The 20,131-nt window shown below is 41.0% G+C and overlaps 1 protein-coding gene across 3 annotated transcripts in view; it reads left to right on the top strand.

The window, feature by feature from the left end:
- Positions 1-20,131, top strand: part of Crppa (CDP-L-ribitol pyrophosphorylase A) — a 277,017-nt gene that overhangs the window by 72,769 nt on the left and 184,117 nt on the right. For all 3 annotated transcript variants that reach the window (XM_087554170.1, XM_087554169.1, NM_001008386.1), the window contains 2 exon segments: positions 10,928-11,032; positions 18,940-18,985. In XM_087554170.1, the coding sequence (XP_087410296.1) occupies positions 10,928-11,032; positions 18,940-18,985 (151 nt within the window).

Genomic DNA, 20,131 nt, shown 5'->3' on the forward strand with positions numbered 1-20,131 from the left:
ATTCCTGGAGCCTGACTGTCTAACCTCTTGGTGCTGGTACAGGCCTGCTCTCCCGGATGAAAGCAGGCTGGAAGCTTTGCTTGTCTAAACTAGCTTTCAGCCTGTGCCAGCAGTCTCACCTTTGCTGGCACATGGAAACGGCACCTCTGTCATCTAGTGCGTACACTTCTCCGTTGCATGTTTGTCTTTGTCTAAAAATTGCCATTTCAAAAGGAAACAGGAACGGGACCACTCTAATGACTTCATTTTAACTTGATTACCTCTGTGTAATCACTGCTTCCAAGAGAACTCCTAGGGTTTTTAGGGTGCCAGAGGTGAGGATCTCAAACAGAGCAGATACAGCTCAGCACAGAGTGGCCGTTGTTATGTTCAAAGGGTTTCTAGGTCCTGATGTTCTCATCAGTTTGCTGATGCCATGTAAACCCACTCAAATTCAATGGTCTAAAAGTTGTAGTTGTGCTTCTCTCTGCAAATGAGAAGGTTATCTGAGTCCATTCTAGACAGAATGTGATGTAATGGAGACTAGTAGAGACACAGAAGGCAGGTGCAAACCTGAGATAGGACCCTTAAGTGTTTGGCTTTGAACAGGTAAGTGTAGGTGTTCATTTTTCATTCTTTTGGACAGTGGAGTCTTTGGTCAAACCCACAGCTCAGTGAAAGAACTCCTATTAGGTCTGTATTGATATCCATATCCCATGCGAATGCCTCTGGTTTGAGCTGCTTCCTAGGACCCTATTTATATTCAAAGGGGGCCTAGATGTGGCCCTTCCCATCATGGATGCAGCACTTTGGAGAGCAGAGCAGGGCCTGCACTCTACCTGGACAGCACAGTAGATCTGGCTCTCGAGGTGTGGCCATGCCACTGAGGACACAGAAGCAGGAGAGACAGCCCTACTCCATGCTGGCTGCAGTGCGGGCTGAGCTACCTCAGGCAGTGCTGGAAAGTTTGTCCTGGTGGCACAGGCATTGAAGAGCTGGTGGGCTAACCAAGTCAGTTACTACCCAAGCCCAAATCCAGTGCTATCAGTTGACTTATCCGACATGTTTCCCATCTGTGAACTGCTGGAGCACATGAAGGGGCCAGTTTTATTGATTCAAAGGTGTAGGATCTCCCTGACACAGGGCAACAACAGGATGTTTGAGAGAAGTCCCAGTGAGGATCCTGTACTGCTGGCATAGCAGAAGCCAGAGACCTTGAGCCACACCAATGACTCATTGCAAGATGTGTAGGGGATACTGTGGGACACACTGTGACACTTCAGCTTTCATTACGAGATGCTTTTTCTGTTTCGGTCCTTTGTTTTTTTTTCCTTTGGTTGTTTTTGTTTGTTTGTTGTATGTTTTATTTTGTTTTACTTATTTATTTTTATTTTCTTTGGGAGGGTGCAGGTCAAAGGCAGAGGGTTGCACAAAAGGTTGGGATACATGACATGGAATCCACAGAGAATCAATAAAATGCTTTTTACATAAACTCCCCTACTTAGTAGAATTATAGTCACATAGCAAAGTCATTGGTGTGATAGGTGGGGATGAAAAACTTGAATAATAGTTCTGTTATCTACCACAGTCCAATGGACACTGCCTGGTTTTTATGGAATATATTGGAGACATCTATGAAAGGATTTTGTCTATAATGTATACACATCTAAATTTACTAGAGAGACAGAAGTGTTTCCCAAGTAGTGATGTCAATATCAATGTGGTCCTTAAATTTTCTATTCCTGATAGGTTTAAAGACAGTTTCTTTTTTGTTTCATTTTTGATCATTACTTTAGATGTACATATATGTGGGCAATTTGTGGTTTTCTTTTGGTTTGTTTGTTTATTACTTAGACAGTATATCACTGTGTAGCTTTGTCGGACCTGTACCTTACTTATAGACCAGTATGGACTCAAACTAATGGACACCCATTTGTTTCTGCCTACCAAGTGCTGGGATTATAAAGGCATGTGCCTCTGTACTCATTCAAAACAACTGCATGTAGTATGTATGTATGTATGTATGTATGTATGTATGTATGTATATATGTATGTATTTATGTATCTGCATGTGTGTGAGCACATGTATACTATGGGCATGTGTGTGGTGATCAGGAGACAGTGTGTGTTAGTCAGTTCTCTTCTTTAGTGGGTCCTAGGGAGCAAACTCAGGTAATCAGGTTTTATGGCAAGTGATTTTATTTGCTGAGCTGTCCCTGCCCTCTCTGATAATTTTATATTGATTTATTCTTTACTGACTCATTGGAATCTTTTTCTATTCTGAACAAATCATTTTTTATTAGTGCTACAAACACTTTCCCTCCTTTTGGCTTTTTAATTTTGTGGATTTTTGAGAGTCTTTGTATCTTGAGACATTCTGTTTTGAAAGCACAAAACATATTCTTCTATATACTTTTCCAAACTTTCATCTTTTATTGGAATACTGAAAAAAGTTGTAGAGTGATAATCAATTTAATGAGCACATTTTCAAAATAATTCCTTATTAATTTTCCACTTATTTGTAAACCCAGCTGTCAGGTGTTTATAGGTATATATATATCCTTTTCTGCTATCAAGTTCCCTGGGATATTTTTATCCTAAGCTATCTTAGTTGTTAAAACATGATACTCTTACAGCAATAGGGGAAAGGCAAGAATATGACGTTTATTGTAGTTTGTAACTATTGACAATAAAATATTTAAGAAGTTATATTGACTGATTTTTCTTGTTTAATAGTGTAATGGGATTTTAGGACCTTATTTTAGTATAAATATTATGGTTAGGTTTTATAATTTTTATTAATACACTAGCTTATTTTCATTTGTAATTTATCTAATGGTTATTTGAGGATGAACTGTTATATTTCTTATATAGCTCCTATACCAAATAATCAAATCTTCAATTAAAAATAAATTAAACCAAATTTTATAGCTTTCTCTTTAGAAGTCTTAAAGTTCGTTTGTTAAATTTATTTCTAAGGAGCTTCTTGTCTTTATTATTATTATTGTAAATGATGGTATTTTATATTTATGATTTACTGGGATGTACTTTTCATGAAAGTCAAAATTGCTTGTAAATATTCACAACAAACTACCCAACTCATGTGTATCACCTGGGATATAGCCTCATGCCCCCAGTTCCCCCTCATGTAGCTCATGCTCTTCCTGCTCACATGCTGCCTGTGCCCCTCCCCCCAGTCTCTCCCATCCTCCCATGCCCCTTGCCCCCTTTGTGGTTGATTCCCTTTCACTACCCTTTGACCCTGTACACCACTGATCTATTTTCTGTTTCTGCAGTTTCTCTACTCTAAAATGCCATACCAAGGCTGGGCATGGTGGCATATGCTTTAATCCCAGCACTTTTGAGACATAAGCAGGTGAATCTTTATGAGTTTAAGGCTGGTTTGGTCTGCATAGTGAATTCCAGGACAGTCAGGGCTCTGTAGAGAGACATTTGTTTCAAAAAATTAAATAAATAGAATGCCATATTAATAAGATCATGGATTTATAAGCTGTCTTGTTTCTGTAGAGAAGCAATGACATTGCAATTCTTTCATGTTCTTCTGTTTTATTGTTGAAAAGATTTGTTTTGTTAGTGTTCAGTCTGATTGCCTAGTATTTAGGCAAATTAAGTTCTTCTGTTATGGTATCAGTCTTGTCTGAAGATCATAGATCTTTTAGAATAAACGAAAGGTGTTTGTTAAGAAGAGGAGACAGACCAAATTGCATACACATATGTAGCTGATGTGTAGATTGGTCATCATGTAGGTCCCATACAACTGGACGCGGGGGCTATTCCAAAAACTGTTACTTGTCCATGGAATAAGTTCTTCTAGTGCCTGCCTAGCACTGCAGAGACTTGACTTGCCAGGATTGGGGGACACAAGGAGGACTTCGCCATCTCAGAGGAGAAGGGGAAGGCCATCAGAGGAAGGATTGTAAGAGGGTTGACCAGGAGGAGGCCAGCAAGCAGGATGTAAAGTGAATAAATTAAAAAGAGTGGCAGATGCTGAGTTTCATAGGTCATATTTTAGTGAAGAGTTGATGTGGAGGGACTTGGACTACAGTGCCAAAGACTCACAGGGTAATTCCAAATGTACCCCGTGAGAGGGAAGCCAGAGATCTGGGAGAAGGAGCAAGGGGCTGTAGGTCAAGCTGTGTAGAAAGGAGAAAATAATATTGAAACTAGAGTTTTGTTTGGTGAAGGACTTAGGATAAAGTCTACTGGGAGCTAAAGCAGATTGTCGTAGTTCTAATTGCCCTACGTTTACATTTGGTATGATTTTTGATGTATTAGTTGAATGTTAAAGAAGATCCTGGGCGTCTCTGTTTGCCCTCTCCATGTGTGGCATGTTGCCTCGAAGACAGTGAGCTCCTCATTGTATATGTGCCTGTGTGCTTCCCACCCGACTCCTTCCTTTCGCAGCTTCATTGATCCTTCTCAGCATATCGCCTAGAAAATTCTCCATGAATATTTGCCTCACTACTGAGCAGGTAGATGTTCTCCAACATCTCCAATCACTTTGTTCATGTGTCTCACATAAACTTTGGGACATAGTTTCCAACCGTCTGTGAGTAGGTCATGTTGACTGTTCATATTTCTCACAGAAGCTTTGGGAGATACTTTCCAACTGTCTGTGAGTAGGTCACTCCGACTGTCGCTCACGAGCCTCTCCTGTAGACCGGCTTTGTCACATCCACTTTCAAATGGTGGCTGATCTGCTGCTGCAGAAAGTAATTCTAGGTCTTCGCTTCAGTTCAGCTCTTTACTCCCCCTTTGACGAGCTCCCGGCAAAGCTCTCTGACAGTTCTTAGGACTGACCCTCTCCTGTTTCCGTGGTTGGATGATGGTGCTGGTTTTGTTTTCCTTCAGTTGTTTACACACAGCAGGTAATTCCATGCCACGTCAGAGTAGTGACTTGCAGTTTAGGCCACTGTTTTAATCTCTGTTTGTATTGTCTAGTGTTTGAGTAGTTTACCAGAGAAGATAAGTGAGAGTCAAGCATTCCAGTGACATTTTTACTTTTTCTAGGTTTTCACAGTATTTGATTATGAAAGTCTACCATAAGGGCTAAAAGTACAACTCTAGTATTACCAGTAATGTTGTTTCCCATATTACTAGTTTTTTTGTCCTAATTATCTGTATCTTCGCATTAAAATTAAAAATATCTCTGCGTTGCTGAATTAACAGCTATGGATGGGATTGCCATTCACAATGTATATTGGCTGTGCAGGCTTGCCAAGGTTCGGAATAATCTGCGAAGTTTGTTTTTTTTTTATGACAGGTCTTTGAAGGCCTTTGCAAACGCGCTCTGTGTTAACCTATTTAAAATCTCCTCCCCAGAAGAAACCTCGTGCTTATTTATCTGCATCATTTGTGCTCTTATTTCTTACAGAGTGGGGGCTGTTTCTGTCTCAGCCTCATATGGACACAGTCAGAGGTTGTTTACCCAGAAGATGATCTGATATAATGTAAGAACAAAGCTTCTTGGATAACTGTCTCATGCAACTCGAAGGAACATTGCATAATTCAAGCAATGTTAATGTATGCGAAATGCTTCGGGTTTGATTTTGAGATGATAAATTGAATGCAGGTGTTCATTGTTTACCTAATTGTAAACTGGTCTATTTTGTTAATACTTGAATATTGTTCACATGCTTCTCCAGCGATAGAGTGAGAAACCTGTGCATGCTTGCCTTTGATTAAACTTTCCTTTAATGTATATATTGTTCTCTGTTGGGCAGACTTCCCTGGCTGTCCTATTGCAATGCTAATTCGAATGTTGTCATGGATGGAAGGATAGAAACATTTATAATCAGATTATTTGTAGTCATGAACCATTACATCATTTCCATAAAACAATAGTTTCCAACCTTTTGAGGGGGTATAAAACCTCAGAAAATTAAGGAATCCTTCCTTTCCCAGAAAAATAATCACATTATACACAATACATTTTCCCAAAGATTTGAGTCCATGTTAGTCATATTCCTTTACTTTATGTTAAAAACTCTGCTACAATTGCATGGCACTTTTAGGAATGTGAGTGGAAGCCATCTTTATGGACAATTTGGAATGTAGATGCAGCCAACGTGCATTCGTTTTCTGTTTATAGGGACTGATAACAGGCTGGACATTTATCTAATTTTGCTCACCACTTAAACATCATTCAGGAGAACATAGATGAATTCAACCTGCCATAAGTGCTTAAGATCAAGAATAAGAAGACTGCCAATGACAAAAGGAAGTTAGCTGGAGAGCAGGTGAACTAGTAACAGGTAACATAAAAGGACAAGATTCCCAGCAAACGGCAGTAGGCAAAGAGCTCTTTAAGTTTAAGAGCTGAGGAAAGAGAGAGAAAAGTACATGTTTATTAAAAGGGATGTAAAAAGAAGTCAGCCGTGGGAGGCGTGTGACGAGGAGAACGTGGCTGTAGTGGAGGGCTGAGGGGCTCTCCAGTGCCAGGCAGACGCTCTGCACACTGACGCTGCCCTCCCAGCAGCTAGCATCTTAGTGGCTTCTCATTTCTGTCTTCGGTTTTGTTTGTTTGTCTGTCCAGTTAACATGGAAGTCCTGAACATACTGGCCTCAGACGTCTTTACAAACATCTCTACACAGTCTCTCCATAGGACGTTCTTGGAGGATGTTTTGGGAACATGGGTCAATTAAGAAAGAAGATTGCCCAGCATACATGGGCTGGGGTGGATGACTGAGAGGTCATGAATGTCCCTGAGATGGCACAGTGTTCTGACAAGAATCCCTATGGAATTGGCAGGAAGCACAGTGGTCCCTGTTGTAATGACTGGAAGTTTCCGACGGTGACTTTTTCCTGAGTCTTATAGCTTGGGAATAGGTGTGAGTCAGCAGCCAAGTGCGCAGTGTCAAAAGAGTTCTATGCATATAGAACGCTAACCACATAAAACAAAAGACAAGCTTTAATTACAGGGAAAACAAGCTTATTCAGGACAGCAACTTTAGCATTCATTGTGTGTTTCATCTGTGAGAAAAGTTTGCATAGTCGATGATGTAAATCATCATGTATTGGTAATAACAAAACTACAATATGGAAATGGTGGGAAATGAAAAGCACGGGTATATACTGTGGTGGGAAAAAAGAAATACTGTCTTTTTTTTTCTCCAAAAGGTAGTAAATAGAATAGAAAAACCAAAAGGCCACATGACCGGTATACTAGTTAGAAATACTTCCTTACTTTTGTATCATTGCCATGAACCCTTCTGGGCAGAGTCTCGTTCTCAATTTTGTGTTTGTCTGTCTGATTTGCACTGGGCAAAGGAATCTTGCTGGATGTAACAGGCTGACAAGGTGCCAGCACTCTCGGGTTTGTCGTCCTGTGCTGCTGTTGCCACAGTAAGAAGACACTTGCTCTGCCTCCAGTCTAAGTCACGGAGTAAACAGATGAGTCAGACCCTGTAGCTGTACAGCTAGAAGGATGGTACCTCTGCCACCCTAAGCTGTGCGATGAGTCAGTTTATTACAGCTGATCACCGATTTCCTGCATATTTGGTAGTGGGCAAAGGTTGACAGTTACACAGAGAAATAAATACTACATTAATGTTTACAGTCAGTGACGATTGCCTGCTTGGAAGCAGGGGAGACAAAGTAAGGTATAGGGAAATGGGGAGATTGTTATCCTCTCAAACATCGCAGAGATTTCTTTTAAAACAAGGTTTTACAATGTCCCCCGGGCTGGCTAATGTACCCTGTATAGATGAGGTTGGCCTCAAACTTAGAGGTCTGCCTGCCTCTGCCTCCTGAGTGCTGGTACCAAAGGTATGTACATCATGCTTGGCAGATTTTTGGCTCTTCATAGTATGTGCACATGCACATGATGAATGTATAGACTCCCTTTAAAATCACTGATGGCAGTATGGTTAATTTGTGGACTGAGTTTATAAAGAGCATCTAACATTTGGATAATAGCTCAAGGAATCTGGTAATAAATCTCTTCAGGCATTTAATCGTGGTCTACTGGTTGAGGAGGGCAGTCTAAGAAAATGTGATTTTTCTAATAAAAAGGAAATGCAGTTTTCATGGGTCTTCAAGCCTCAGTGAGGTAAAGAGGAGGGTTTAGTGTGGCGTGTGGGAGTAAGAGGGATAACTAATTAGAGGTTCAAGGTGGACATTGCTCTTAGAAGGGGACACTGCAAAGGAGCTAGAGGCAGAAGTGAAGTCTGCAGCGTGATAACAGAAGTTAGTTGTTCATGTGGAGACAATAAGTTCCCAAGTGCCAGGATAGCCGCTGTCTAACGGCCAGGAGGGGAGTAGTCGGTGGGATGGGCGAAGGGGAACTCTTGGGCTTCAGTGGTAAGAACGTGACCCAAAGCTGTCATTACTGCAAACGACCTGAAGGTTCCTCACAATCTGCCCCAGCTCTGGTGACTGAAGAATGCAGCTTTGCTTTTAGACTCTGTCTTTCCTTTGCTCAAATACGCGTCTCATACCTGTGACTTTTCATGTGTTAGTAAAAAGAATCTGCTCATTAATGTTTGCAAAAACAGAAATTCAGATTTTTCATCAATTGCAGGATTCTGAACTCACTTTAAAAGAAAGATTTTATTATAAAATGTCTCCAAACCCTGTTTCTATTATATTAATCTGTATGGTAAGTCCCGATTTGTATAGCCTGTCTTTGCTACTTTGTGCATTCTTCTTTTTCTTGCCCTTTATCTTCCAAGTTTCACCCCTTAACACTAGATAGGAGAGAAAGGATAGAAGAGAGAGAGAGAGAGAGAGAGAGAGAGAGAGAGAGAGAGAGAGAGACCCTGAATCTAATTTCTTTAATTTTGTTTCTTCTTTGACCATGGCTACTAACGAAGTATAGCCAAATTCCCTAATGAACCAACAACCACCCACTCCCACCAACAGCCACCCACCCCACCAACAGCCACCCACCCCACCAACAGCCACCCACCCCACCAACAGCCAGCCATCCCACCTATCAGAACTCCAGCATTTATATACACTGGTAAAAACTCCCAGAATTTCAAATGTTACACCATCGCAGGGACCATTTGTAGGTGGCAAAACTGTTCCTCTGCTGGAACACAAGGCAAATCATAGTCAGGTGCTGTGGACGGTTTGAAGCAGCCCCATATTCCTATACCTGGGATTAAAACAAAAGCACGTTCTTAAAATATTTCTATGTCTTTAGAGAAACTAAAACTCCAAAATTGTCACTTCAAACTTGTCTCCAAGCAAGCGTGGCCTGTGTTTCCTGAATAAGTTTCAAATATACAGATTTGCATTATACTTTTCTGTTTTCCACAGACTTAGCTGTGGCATAGCCAAGAGCAGAGCGCTGGCTGTGTTTCACATCACGACTGAGGCAGGAAGGACCTCATCCTGTGTCTTTCCTCGTCATGCATGTGTGAGCACCTACAAGGCTAGCTGAAGAGTGTTCCTGTTCTCGCGTGACAGTCAGGGAGAGATCAAGGTTGTCATTACTGCGGCTTAATTAGAGGACAGCTCTTCCCTGTACGGACATCTCCTCTGCCACCAGACAATACCATAAAGACACTGAAAGGACAAAGCAGAAGCCTACCAAAATCCATGTAACTTATCAAATGTCGCTCTTGATGCCACAGCATTACACATTCCTAGAAAATCTACCATAGAGCCCATAAAATTAGAAGATTAGATGTGGTTCTTTAGGTGAAATAGAGACTCTGCATATTCAATTATATTCTCTTCCTTAATTTCAGACGCTACTACAGTTAGGACTTTGTAGTGTTCCAGAGGATTAAAATGCTGTTGGAAGTTGTGCTGAATACTGTAGTCATTATTGTGCCTCTTTGTTGTTCCCCTTACACGGTGACTCGGGGGGTAAGGTAGTCATCACAGACACTCATCACACACACGTAAGGACCCGAGTTCAGATATGTAGCATCCACTCACAGCTGCAGTCCTAAGCAGCCTCATGCATAGGTGCGCGTGCATACACACACACACACACACACACACACACACACACACACACACACACACATACACACACACACACACACACACACACACACACACACACACTTGTAAAAGAAGAGGTCCTTGTTCCTCTTACCCTTACAAGACTTTATTTCTATCACATAGTGTTCCTTATCCTCCCCAGTTACTCCTTAAGCTGGAGACCAGAGACCATTGCCTCTGATAGGTCTTCCCTGAAAACCTCACATAAACTCAGGTAATTTTTCCTAATGTGCTTCCTGCAGATATGCTTCCAGCACAGCATTTTGTTGCCAGTTTCTGAAGTCAGGCTCTCCTCTAGGCTAGGGTTGCTCTGAGGTCATGGTGCATGTGTTAGTTACCTTCATGTAGCCGGTACATAATTCAGACCGTCAGCCGAACTATTGCTTAGCAATTTTGATGGTTCCACTTAAAATACAGGCATTTATGTTTTACTGAATCTGACAAGTTTGTGTTTTCCTATACAATGAAAAATGGAACCATCTCTGTGTTCATAAAGATATAAATGTTTTAAGAATGATATATCGATATTCTAAATATTAAAATGAATAATAGCTACGATGTTTTCATGCCTTGTTATAAATAGAAGAAGGGGATCTGGAACTTACAGATATGTTTGTTGAATGAAGAATTTGGATGTGGCAATTCCTCAGCTCTACTTTCAAGTATGAACAACAGAAATGAATATTGTTATGAGCAGGCTCCTGAGACACCCAAGGGAGCCCAGATTTCTAGGGATGTTATAACTTTCCTTGTTGTTTTATTTCATTTTTAGGGTACGGGAAGGATTGATTATTCTACAATACAATCAGAGATAATTGACCAGTTTCCTCATTCTCAGAGTGTTTCCTTTGTGTTTTCTCATTTGTAAAATAAAAGGCTCTTTGTTTTGTTTGACTTTCTTTTTCACCAATTGTATTACAGTTTGTTAATTCTTCCATGTCTGTTTCTTTTTCTCTTTGTCACCAGTGTAGTGATTTTGACTTGGAATTTGGAACAGAGTGCTTGCAGTTGGCCCTAAAATACTGTCACAGGAAAGCAAAACTTGTAGAAGGGACCCCTGACCTCTGGAAGGTAAGAGAAATTCATCCTGTGGGGACTCTTCTGCTGCCTGTGAGTGTGTGTGCTGTACTTGTAAGTTGTAAGAGAAAGGACTCTGAAAGCCAGAGAGTCTCTCTGGTACTTGTGAGCAGCAGCAGGTGAGGATGTTTCTGTTTCTTGGCTTCAAGCAAATCCACATTGGACTCCTTTAGACACATTGTTGAGTGAAGAATTTGTAAATTCTGTGTTTGTAAATGTTATCTTTTTACTTGCTTTCTGTGTGCAGGCTTATGTTTTCTCAGACGGGTTGAAGCTACAGTTCTGTTACCTACTCCAGCAGCGTTTTCTTCAGCCCTGATATTGTAGCCAGTTAAACAAAGTTAAAAACATTAATACTATAGCTCCCACCATGGCGTACCTGGACCTGTTCCTGGTTCCTGTGGCAAGGCCCAAGCCTTTTAATGGCACATGGCTTTCTCTGGTGAAGCCTGTGGTTGCTAGAGAAAAGGCTGTGACATATCCCTCTGTGGCCACCGGTCCAGGCAGGTGCTGTACAACATGCTTCCCTTCTCTTCATCATGGAGAAGTGTGTTGAACTAGAAGAGTCCTGTAGTAGTCCTGTAGTAGTGCTGTAGGCCAAGCCTCCAAAGATTAAAATAGGCATAGCTGCTTAAATGACGATATGTGATGTGTTGAAATCTTGTAATATCTGTGAAATTCTGGAGAGTTCTGAATCATTCCAGCTAACTATAAAGCTTTGGCTGTCCTAGAGTTCATTATGTACTCACAGAGACTTGCCTGCTTCTGCCTCTTGAGTTCTGAGAGTAAAGGCATTTGTCACCTTGCATGACAAGGTGTCTATTCGTGTCTCCTACGAGCTTTCCTGATATGTACTTTGCAAACACTTATGAGTCTGTCTAGTGATGTGTTTGGGATCTTACTTTTGCAGTAAGTCAGGTAAAGAGTTTTTGCTAGTTGCCATCAGAGATTAACTGTGTCTGTTGTCTTTCTATCTCACAAGCCACTAAGATATGGTTGTTACCATTAGTGTGCTACTGATTTTATGGCCACACAAGAATAACTATAATAATGTTAAATCCAGCTCCTGTTCAGGCCACACTGCATACCTGATTCACCTTCCCCTCTCACAAATCACACCAGATACTCCACTGAGACATTGTGAGTCATGGGCTGACACTGATGCCAGAATAGATCACATGGGAAGTGAGTTTGTGTCAAAGGGGCAGTGATGAACATACACTTTGCACTACTCCCCCATCCCTGCCTCCTGCTGTATGAATTGGAGTGTCTGACTGTAGGTTTGTACTGTGAACCTACCCCCTCCCACCAGAAAGATGTAAGAAGAGACTTCCACCATGTAAGCCCACACCAGGCTAGCTACCTCTGATGCTGGCTCCTTGACTTCTCTAAGGCCTAGCCTTGCTATGGTTAACTGTTTATCTACCCATGACATCGATAACTTTCCTAATAAATTCTCCATTCCATAGTAATTTATCTGAGTCCCCCTTGAACCCTTATCTCAACCCTTCAGTAACCATGAGGGTTTTGTCAATTACTAGTTAAGTATTTTCTTAAGGATCTGATCTGTACCTTTGTATAATTCATTTCACTATCCAAACCGAGTCTGAGGGCTTTAGGGGGAAAAGAGTGGAACTCCAAGGTGTTGAAAGCCACCCCCACCCCCGCCCCGCTCCCCATGTCTTCACTTTTGACCCGTTCGAAGATGTGGTTAATTTTCTCCTGTCTCAGCTTTCATCAAGATTGTGAAATACTTAGGTTTGTGGATAAAAGATAAGAACACTTTGCTCTTTATTATTTTACCCCATTTTTAACTTTACTAATTCTTTCTCTCTTTTCCTGTGATATAGTCATTTTATTGTTTGTAGCAACAATAGGATTAGTCTTCCCTTAATGTGTTCTGTGCCATGCTGGGCCTTCTCTCCTGCTCTTACTATCTCCACTGATGAGTCATTTTGCATATTTTATGTGTTAGATTCTCTGTCAGGCAAACATATATTCATGTTCTAAGTGCTGATATCTGTGTCTGAGATAGTTGGGAAGTGAGTCTGAAGATCCAATCACATTCTGGTAAGGTCAAACTGAGTACAGTAGGACAGAAATCTAACATGACTGGTGTCCTTATATAACAGGAGAAGAGACATGATTATCAGAATACCATACGATGATGAATGCAGGGAATGTACCGATGACTTGACAAGCCAAGGGAATCTGAAGTATTGCTTTTGTTCACTAGAAGCTCAGAAGAGGCCTAGAGACGATTTCTCCAAAAACTCAGAGGGAACGGAGCACCCTGCATGCTCTTGGGGTGTAGACTTGTAGCCCCCAGAAATGAGAGGATGGGTTCTTATTCTTCTAAGCTGTTCTACTTGTAGTGCTCTGTTGCAGCACCCAAACACATGCTGTGTCCAGGTCTGTCAGACCTGATAGCTATTAGGATGAAAGAATCATTTCTCCAACAGCACAGAAGCTAGGGCCTCCCACATACAAGTTTGGTTTGGTTTAAGATATGCACTAGAAGGTACTGATAATAAAAAAGCTTGTAACAAGTGGACTGGAAAACTGCATCTATACCACTGTCCAGTTCTTTAGGTATGCATTTCTTCTGCATTTAGACATAGTAATCAAATGTAATATTGCTATTGTCTGAGTCTGGGTATCCTCCAGCATTCTATCCTGTCTTCTTAGACTTGGTATCTTCCCAACATCCTGTCCTGTCTTCTTTGGCTGGGTGCCCTCCCAACATGTCACCCTGTCTTCTTAGACTGGATATTTTTCCCATATTCTGTCTTGTCTTCTCAGATTGGGTATCCTTCCCACATCCTGCTCTGTCTTCTAAGGCTTAGTATCCTCCAACATCCTGTCCTGTCTTCTTAGACTGAGTATCTTTCCAATATCCCGTCCTGTCTTCTCAGGGTGGGTGTCCTTCCCTACCCTGTTCTGTCTTCTTAAACTAGGTAATTTTCTAGTCTTCTTTTTTGCTATTTTCTCACCTGCATAGCTTGTGTCAAGCCCCTCTTTGGGTGAGATTGATTGATTTGTCTATAGTCTTTTAATTTTGGGATAGTGTCTTGTATCCGTAGAGAGAATCTTAATTGCTATTTAAAGGACAAATGGAGATACACTTTTTGATTAGTGGAATCTGTACTTTGTAATTAGTGTTTTGATGTTAGATTAATTTCATATATGCTGGCATTAGTAGGTAAACCAAAACAACAACTATAACAGCAATACAACAAAACATATTTATGAAGCCTGGCACTGGCTCATGGCTGGGTTACATTCCAGGCTAGCCTGATCTATAGAGTGTGATTCTATAAATTTGCCTAGGAAACAAATACAAAAGCAGTGGGTATGAATAATCTTAGTTTCCTGAAGATGCTAAAGTTGTAATTGGGCCCAGTACCCAGAATATGATTCAGAAGCCTGATACAATGAAACACATGTAGACATAATCAAGAGGTGTTTCATCACCACGTAACAGCCAGACAAGAAGAGGACTCTGAACTTGGCAATAGTCTGCCTTGTCTTGCTGTGGGAAGTCAGGGAGCTCCTGCTTTAGTGATGTGCAGGGTAACATGTTTCCTGATGACCACCGGTAGGACTGTTTTAAAGGCCATCTGAAATTCTGTGAGGAAGAGGTTATTATTTTAAAGTTGACACAAGTAAGTGCAAAACTCAGAGTTTCAGAGTTAATGCCAGCCTGCCTGTGCTAGCTTCTTTGATGTCAGAGGAATGCATTATTAATTTTCTTTAAAAAAAAAACAAACTGACCATATAGATAAAAGACACTCCCCTCATGACCAGGCTTCCTCTTTGCTCTAAATGTCCAAGGATAGAAAAGTCCTCTATAGAAGAGGGGTCCACCTTCCTGGTGTGCACGAGTGGCTGGGAGTTGGTAGCTTTGGTAAACATTTGGTGAAATTTGATCCCATTTAAAAAGAACCTAAATGAGTATCTGTCTCATGTTTCCCTCGGCATACTTTTAGACCCTACCAGTTCTCTTAGAACTGCACACAGTGTTAAACAGACTTCTTGCTTCTAAATGTCAAAAATGTCTCCAAGGCATGAGACCTATAACCAGTTATTGGAGAAATTGAACAACTGCTTCATTTTCTTCAAATGCATCCTGAGAAGGAGGCTGTGAGTATTTGTCATCACAGCATTACTGAGAGGGATGATGGGAAGGTTCCTTTTGATTGGTACTAGGTTTTGCGGAGCCCTTGTTCTGACCTCTTGACTGAAAGACAAAACCAGAGCATTTCTGCTTCACCCTCAACAGTTCAGTGTGTCGATACAATTTCCACTGTGGGAGGTTTCCATGCAGTTTTCCCAGTTTAGGAAAAAGAATATTTTTTCAGTGTTCCCAACTGACAAAATGGAAATAAAGCTCAAAAATACCCACTGTAAGCAAGGGTGTAGAGAATTCATCAAAATGGTCAATCCATGGTTTGGAAGGTTTTTATGGTAGATAGGAGAGAGTCAATAGCCAGAAGTCTTTGGGGTAGTTCACACAGCCATGGCTACCTTTCTGGGCTAGCGCCAAGAGGGACAGACTGGTCATGGTCAGGGATATCTCTCTAGAAGTAGAGAAGAGTAGAGGAAAGGGAAAAGCTTCCTGCATTATAAAGAAAAACTTTTAGCCGCAGGGTAGGGAAGCGGCTCTTCAGGCCTGTGGCGTGTGCACTATGGGTACACGCCAATAGGAAAATGGCTCTTCCTGGAAGCTGGAAACCTGAGGAGAGCTCAGAGTGAGCAGCAGCAGTTCCTCTGTCGTCTAGATAGAGCTAGGCCAAAACTGTCATTTCCGGATTCACATTGGACTTGACATCTGTATCTAATAAATATTCTGTATCTTTTAGTTAATAGGTCTTTTAGGCTATGTCTCTGTTATCCTATGAGGTTGGTGTGTGGGAGCTTCGAGTGTAGTATACTCTTAACTCAAGGAAAGTAGGGGCCGCTGTGGCTTGGTTCGGTTCAGAAAGGTCTCTTGTGCCTTAAGCTATAAAACGAGCAATGTAAGTGTAGTATTCCCAGGTGAGGGCAATTTGGCCTCTGCCTGAGAGAATAATTTTCTATAAATGTCAGGTTTCTCCTCTGGTGATGGTTCCTCAGCTAACCACGTGACTCAGGGGAGTCACTGCACAGACAGACCATGAAAAGGAGACATGACTGAACTCTGCCAGGTGAATGGCAGCAGCCTCGCCCCAAATCTCCCTGTACAGACAGACCGTCCTCACTGACGTCCACAGGGCTCCAGGGTCTCCACTGAGCATAGGCTGAAAACCAGTCCATGAGGAAAACGCCAACATATTAGTCCACCATTCCAGGGTTTGTAAGAGTAATTCTTTTCAATGGTTGGGTATTGTGCAAGGTCAAAGGGAAAGTACAGAGCGTGCTGACAGAAGAAACTCAGCGTCAACACTGATCTTCCCCACAAAGCCGAGAAGAGCTGAGCGGCAACTTCAGAACCGATTGTTACAATGCTCCTGTAAATTAAAAAGAAGGAAAGGACAACTCAGTTTTTAAAAGTTAGTGAAGCGAATAACGTGTCATTTCAAGATCATGACAGTTTACAGTAATATTTCCTTTGAAGTGCATTCGCTGTTTTATTTAGGAAAAACCAGATTATCCCCCCAACTCCCAGCTAGTATCTGGCTACGTAACTCATAGCTCAGACAAGCCTCAAATCACCATGTAGATTAATATGGCTTTGATTCATCCTCCTTCTGCCTCAGTCTCCAATTGCTGAGGTTCTAGGTGAGTGCCACTATGTCTGGCTTTAAAGCTGTCCCTAAACACATAGTACATGTTAATGTAAGTAAGAAAATCATCCATTTTTGTGTTGGCATCTATAACGTATATGATGGAAACAGTAGAAATAAACTCAACAAACTTTAAAATCTAGTTTGTGGATATCACTATTAAGTGAAAAACATGTATTTTATTCATAAGGAATTGCAGTGCTTGAAGCTTTAAGAATTCTGAAAGCTAATTTAGTATTTGGTAATAAATTCGCATGAGTTTCAAATGTCCAGTATTAATATTAATTTGAACTTAGAATGTAGTTTACCATTCAAAGCAGGAGAAAATAGAAAATGAATAGTTAGCTAGGCATCCTCTTGATTTCTGACTAGAGTTTAAGCTATACAACAGACAATGTATATACAATTTTTTTTCTTATTTTAATTGCAAATATAAATTAATTCGAGATTCAGATATGTGGTTAATCTAAGAAAGAGTTCAAAACTAGGTTTATTCTGTTTGACAGGAAGTTCTTTACTAAGAGGTCATCCCTAGAGGTCAAAGTTTCCACTAGCTCCTGCCCTTTCTCTGCTTCTAGTGGTCTGAGGGGCAAGTGAGGGGAACACTTTATAACACTTTTTGTAGACACTTATTGGAATCAGGTATATCACAGTTAGCAAATCGTAGAATGAGCTTGTTCTTGTTTTGTAAACCACAGAAATGCACTGTGGACAGAACTGCAGTATTGAGAGTCACGGAGAACAATGTTTTGTACTTTCTTTAGAGACAGCATAGTAATGCCATTTTTGTTTTAATAGACTAGTTAACTGGTCCTGTAGACTTCCGTCTATCTTTTGGGTTTGCTGTTAATGCAGCTCAAAAGAGTATGACATCATCAAACTTACCTGCTAGGATAAAGGCCTAGCAGAGGAAGGTAATTTATAGAAGAGGGCCTGGTCTACGTGAGCTAAATAAGACATCTGTACAAATCCATAGAGGAGATCATTTAGAGGGGGGAAAAAAAGAAAGAAAAAAGAAAAGAAAAAAAAAACCAACCTGACAGTCTGGAAAGGGACTAGTTAGGTGAACATTTGATAAAACCAGGTTGAGGCCATTGACATTGTTAATCAACTGGTCATTTGAATGATGGTCCCATTGAACTTTATTGTGCTGACTTGACGCTGTTTTATTGTTCACTGTGAGTTCTAGTTCCATGGCACAAAATGGTAATTTGTAGCTGTATCTTAACTTACTGGATGGCCTTGGGGAAGGATCCACCATAGACCAGATATGCATACCATGGCAGGTGACTTTACAACAGGCAGGGTGCAATTATGAGCAAGTTGTTTGCTATTAGGGAAAGTATGTCATTGTCCTTAGGCACACTGTGGTACTCTATAGATTCTTTTTTTTTTTTAAAGATTTATTTATTTCATGTGTAAGTACACTGTAGCTGTCTTCAGACACACCAGAAGAGGGCATCAGATCCCATTACAGATGGTTGTGAGCCACCATGTGGTTGCTGGGAATTGAACTCAGGACCTCTGGAAGAGCAGTCAGTGCTCTTAACCACTGAGCCATCTCTCCAGCCCTAGAATCTTTTTATAGGGGTGTGTTTTAAGAAAAATTTCACAAGGTGCAACTAACCTGTTTCACAAAGACCGTCCCAATCAGGAAGTCCCTTTAAATGTACATTGGTCTTTGAGAATTTCAGCTTAGAATAGAGCTAGTTAGCTTTTGTTATATGGATGTACAGGGTTTTCCTACCCCAGCTCTTCCAGCCCCTCTCTTTCCTCCCCCTTCCCCTTTTCTTCCTCACCTCTTTCTTTGCCAATGTGAAACCTTATAAAACCGTGGTGTGCATACTTCTGTTTGAATGCTTTGACTATAAAACCTGGGTCATAGTAATCATATTTCAGTAACCACTGCTAAATGCTATCATAACTTATTAAAAGATATAAGACTCGGATCTTCATAATTTGTTGAAATTGAATTTGATTTACTGTGAATGTCTAATGCCTCTTTCCTTTGGAAATTGCTTGTGTTGTGTGCGCAGTTTCTCCAGAGGGAGGGAAGAATTTCCTTGGGGCTTTGTTTTATTGCTCTCACATTCCTGCCTGCTCTGTTGAGTCTAATGAGGTTTATCTGTCCTTTAGGTGACCTACAAACAAGACCTGTGTGCAGCTGAAGCCATGATTAAGGGTATGTTCGACCTTGTGACTGCCGGCTCCTGAGTGTCAGATGTGAGGTCACTGAGGATTTCTCAGGACAGTTAAATCCCTGCCGTTTTAGGAGGACAGATGGCTGGAGGCCACGGAGCTCTCTGATTCGTGTTTTGAAAATTGCATTTTATTTTGCTTCCTGCTTGTGAAATACCACTTATTAGGCCACATTGATTTTAATTTCTATGAAAGAAAGACTTCAACCTATTAAGTATGGACCATCAGTGCAATTGTAAAGGCAACAGTAGAAACTGATATTTCAATAAATCCCTGAAGGTCCCTCTTGTTTAATGCTTAGAAGGCTGTCCCTGCCCCTCTGCACTGACCTGTCAGAGTCTTCCACATGACAGTTTGTACAACTTAGAGAATTTGGAATAGATGAGTTTTCAAACAAACAAACAAAATAAAAACAAACTTATTTTTTTCTGACAATGCCTGCATTATATACTTTTTCAAGGAAAGTGATCATGTATATGGGAACAATGTCTGCTTTGCATCACTAGGTAGCCCTTAGGTCCCACATAGTGTATTTAACAAGTGGCCAGTATTTATTACTATGCTGGGAATGTAATCAGTGCACAGAAAGGAATCCTCTCTGTGTTCTACAGTCTCTTTGGTTGAAGTCAGGGTTCTCAAGCTGTGTAGGATAGAAGGTCCTTGGATTTCAGGAAGGTTCCGTGCTTCGTTTAGTAGTCCTCAAGCTACACCACCCAGGTGCCAGCGAGCTTTCTCCTCTCCTTTTCAGCATGCCTGTGACTGTGAAAATTATCTCTTGAAGTTGTCAGATGTCACAAGCGATAAAGTTTTCTCTGACTGAGAACATCCATTTTAAACACCCAACTTCAGTAGGAAGACCAGGGGTATTCACTCTGTCCTCCAGACAACAGGAAGCTGATGATTGTTTTTTCCAAATTAGACTATGGGCAAAATGAATGCTCAAGTTTGGCTGAGAGGTAAACTGTTAAATTCAGTCTTTTGCTGAGTGCGTAGCCTTTGGCCTAGCTTCATTTTAGAGTTGCAGGAAAACAGTTGGCCTCCCATGGGCTCTTCTCTAATTTTGAGACTGTGTTTTAGTTACCCTCAGATTTGTTTCCCTTCAAGAATATTTTGTTTCAAACCATTAATG

Source organism: Rattus norvegicus, chromosome 6 (genome assembly GCF_021556685.1).
Source record: "Rattus norvegicus strain SHRSP/BbbUtx chromosome 6, alternate assembly SHRSP_T2T, whole genome shotgun sequence".
Taxonomy (NCBI): Eukaryota; Metazoa; Chordata; class Mammalia; order Rodentia; family Muridae; genus Rattus; species Rattus norvegicus.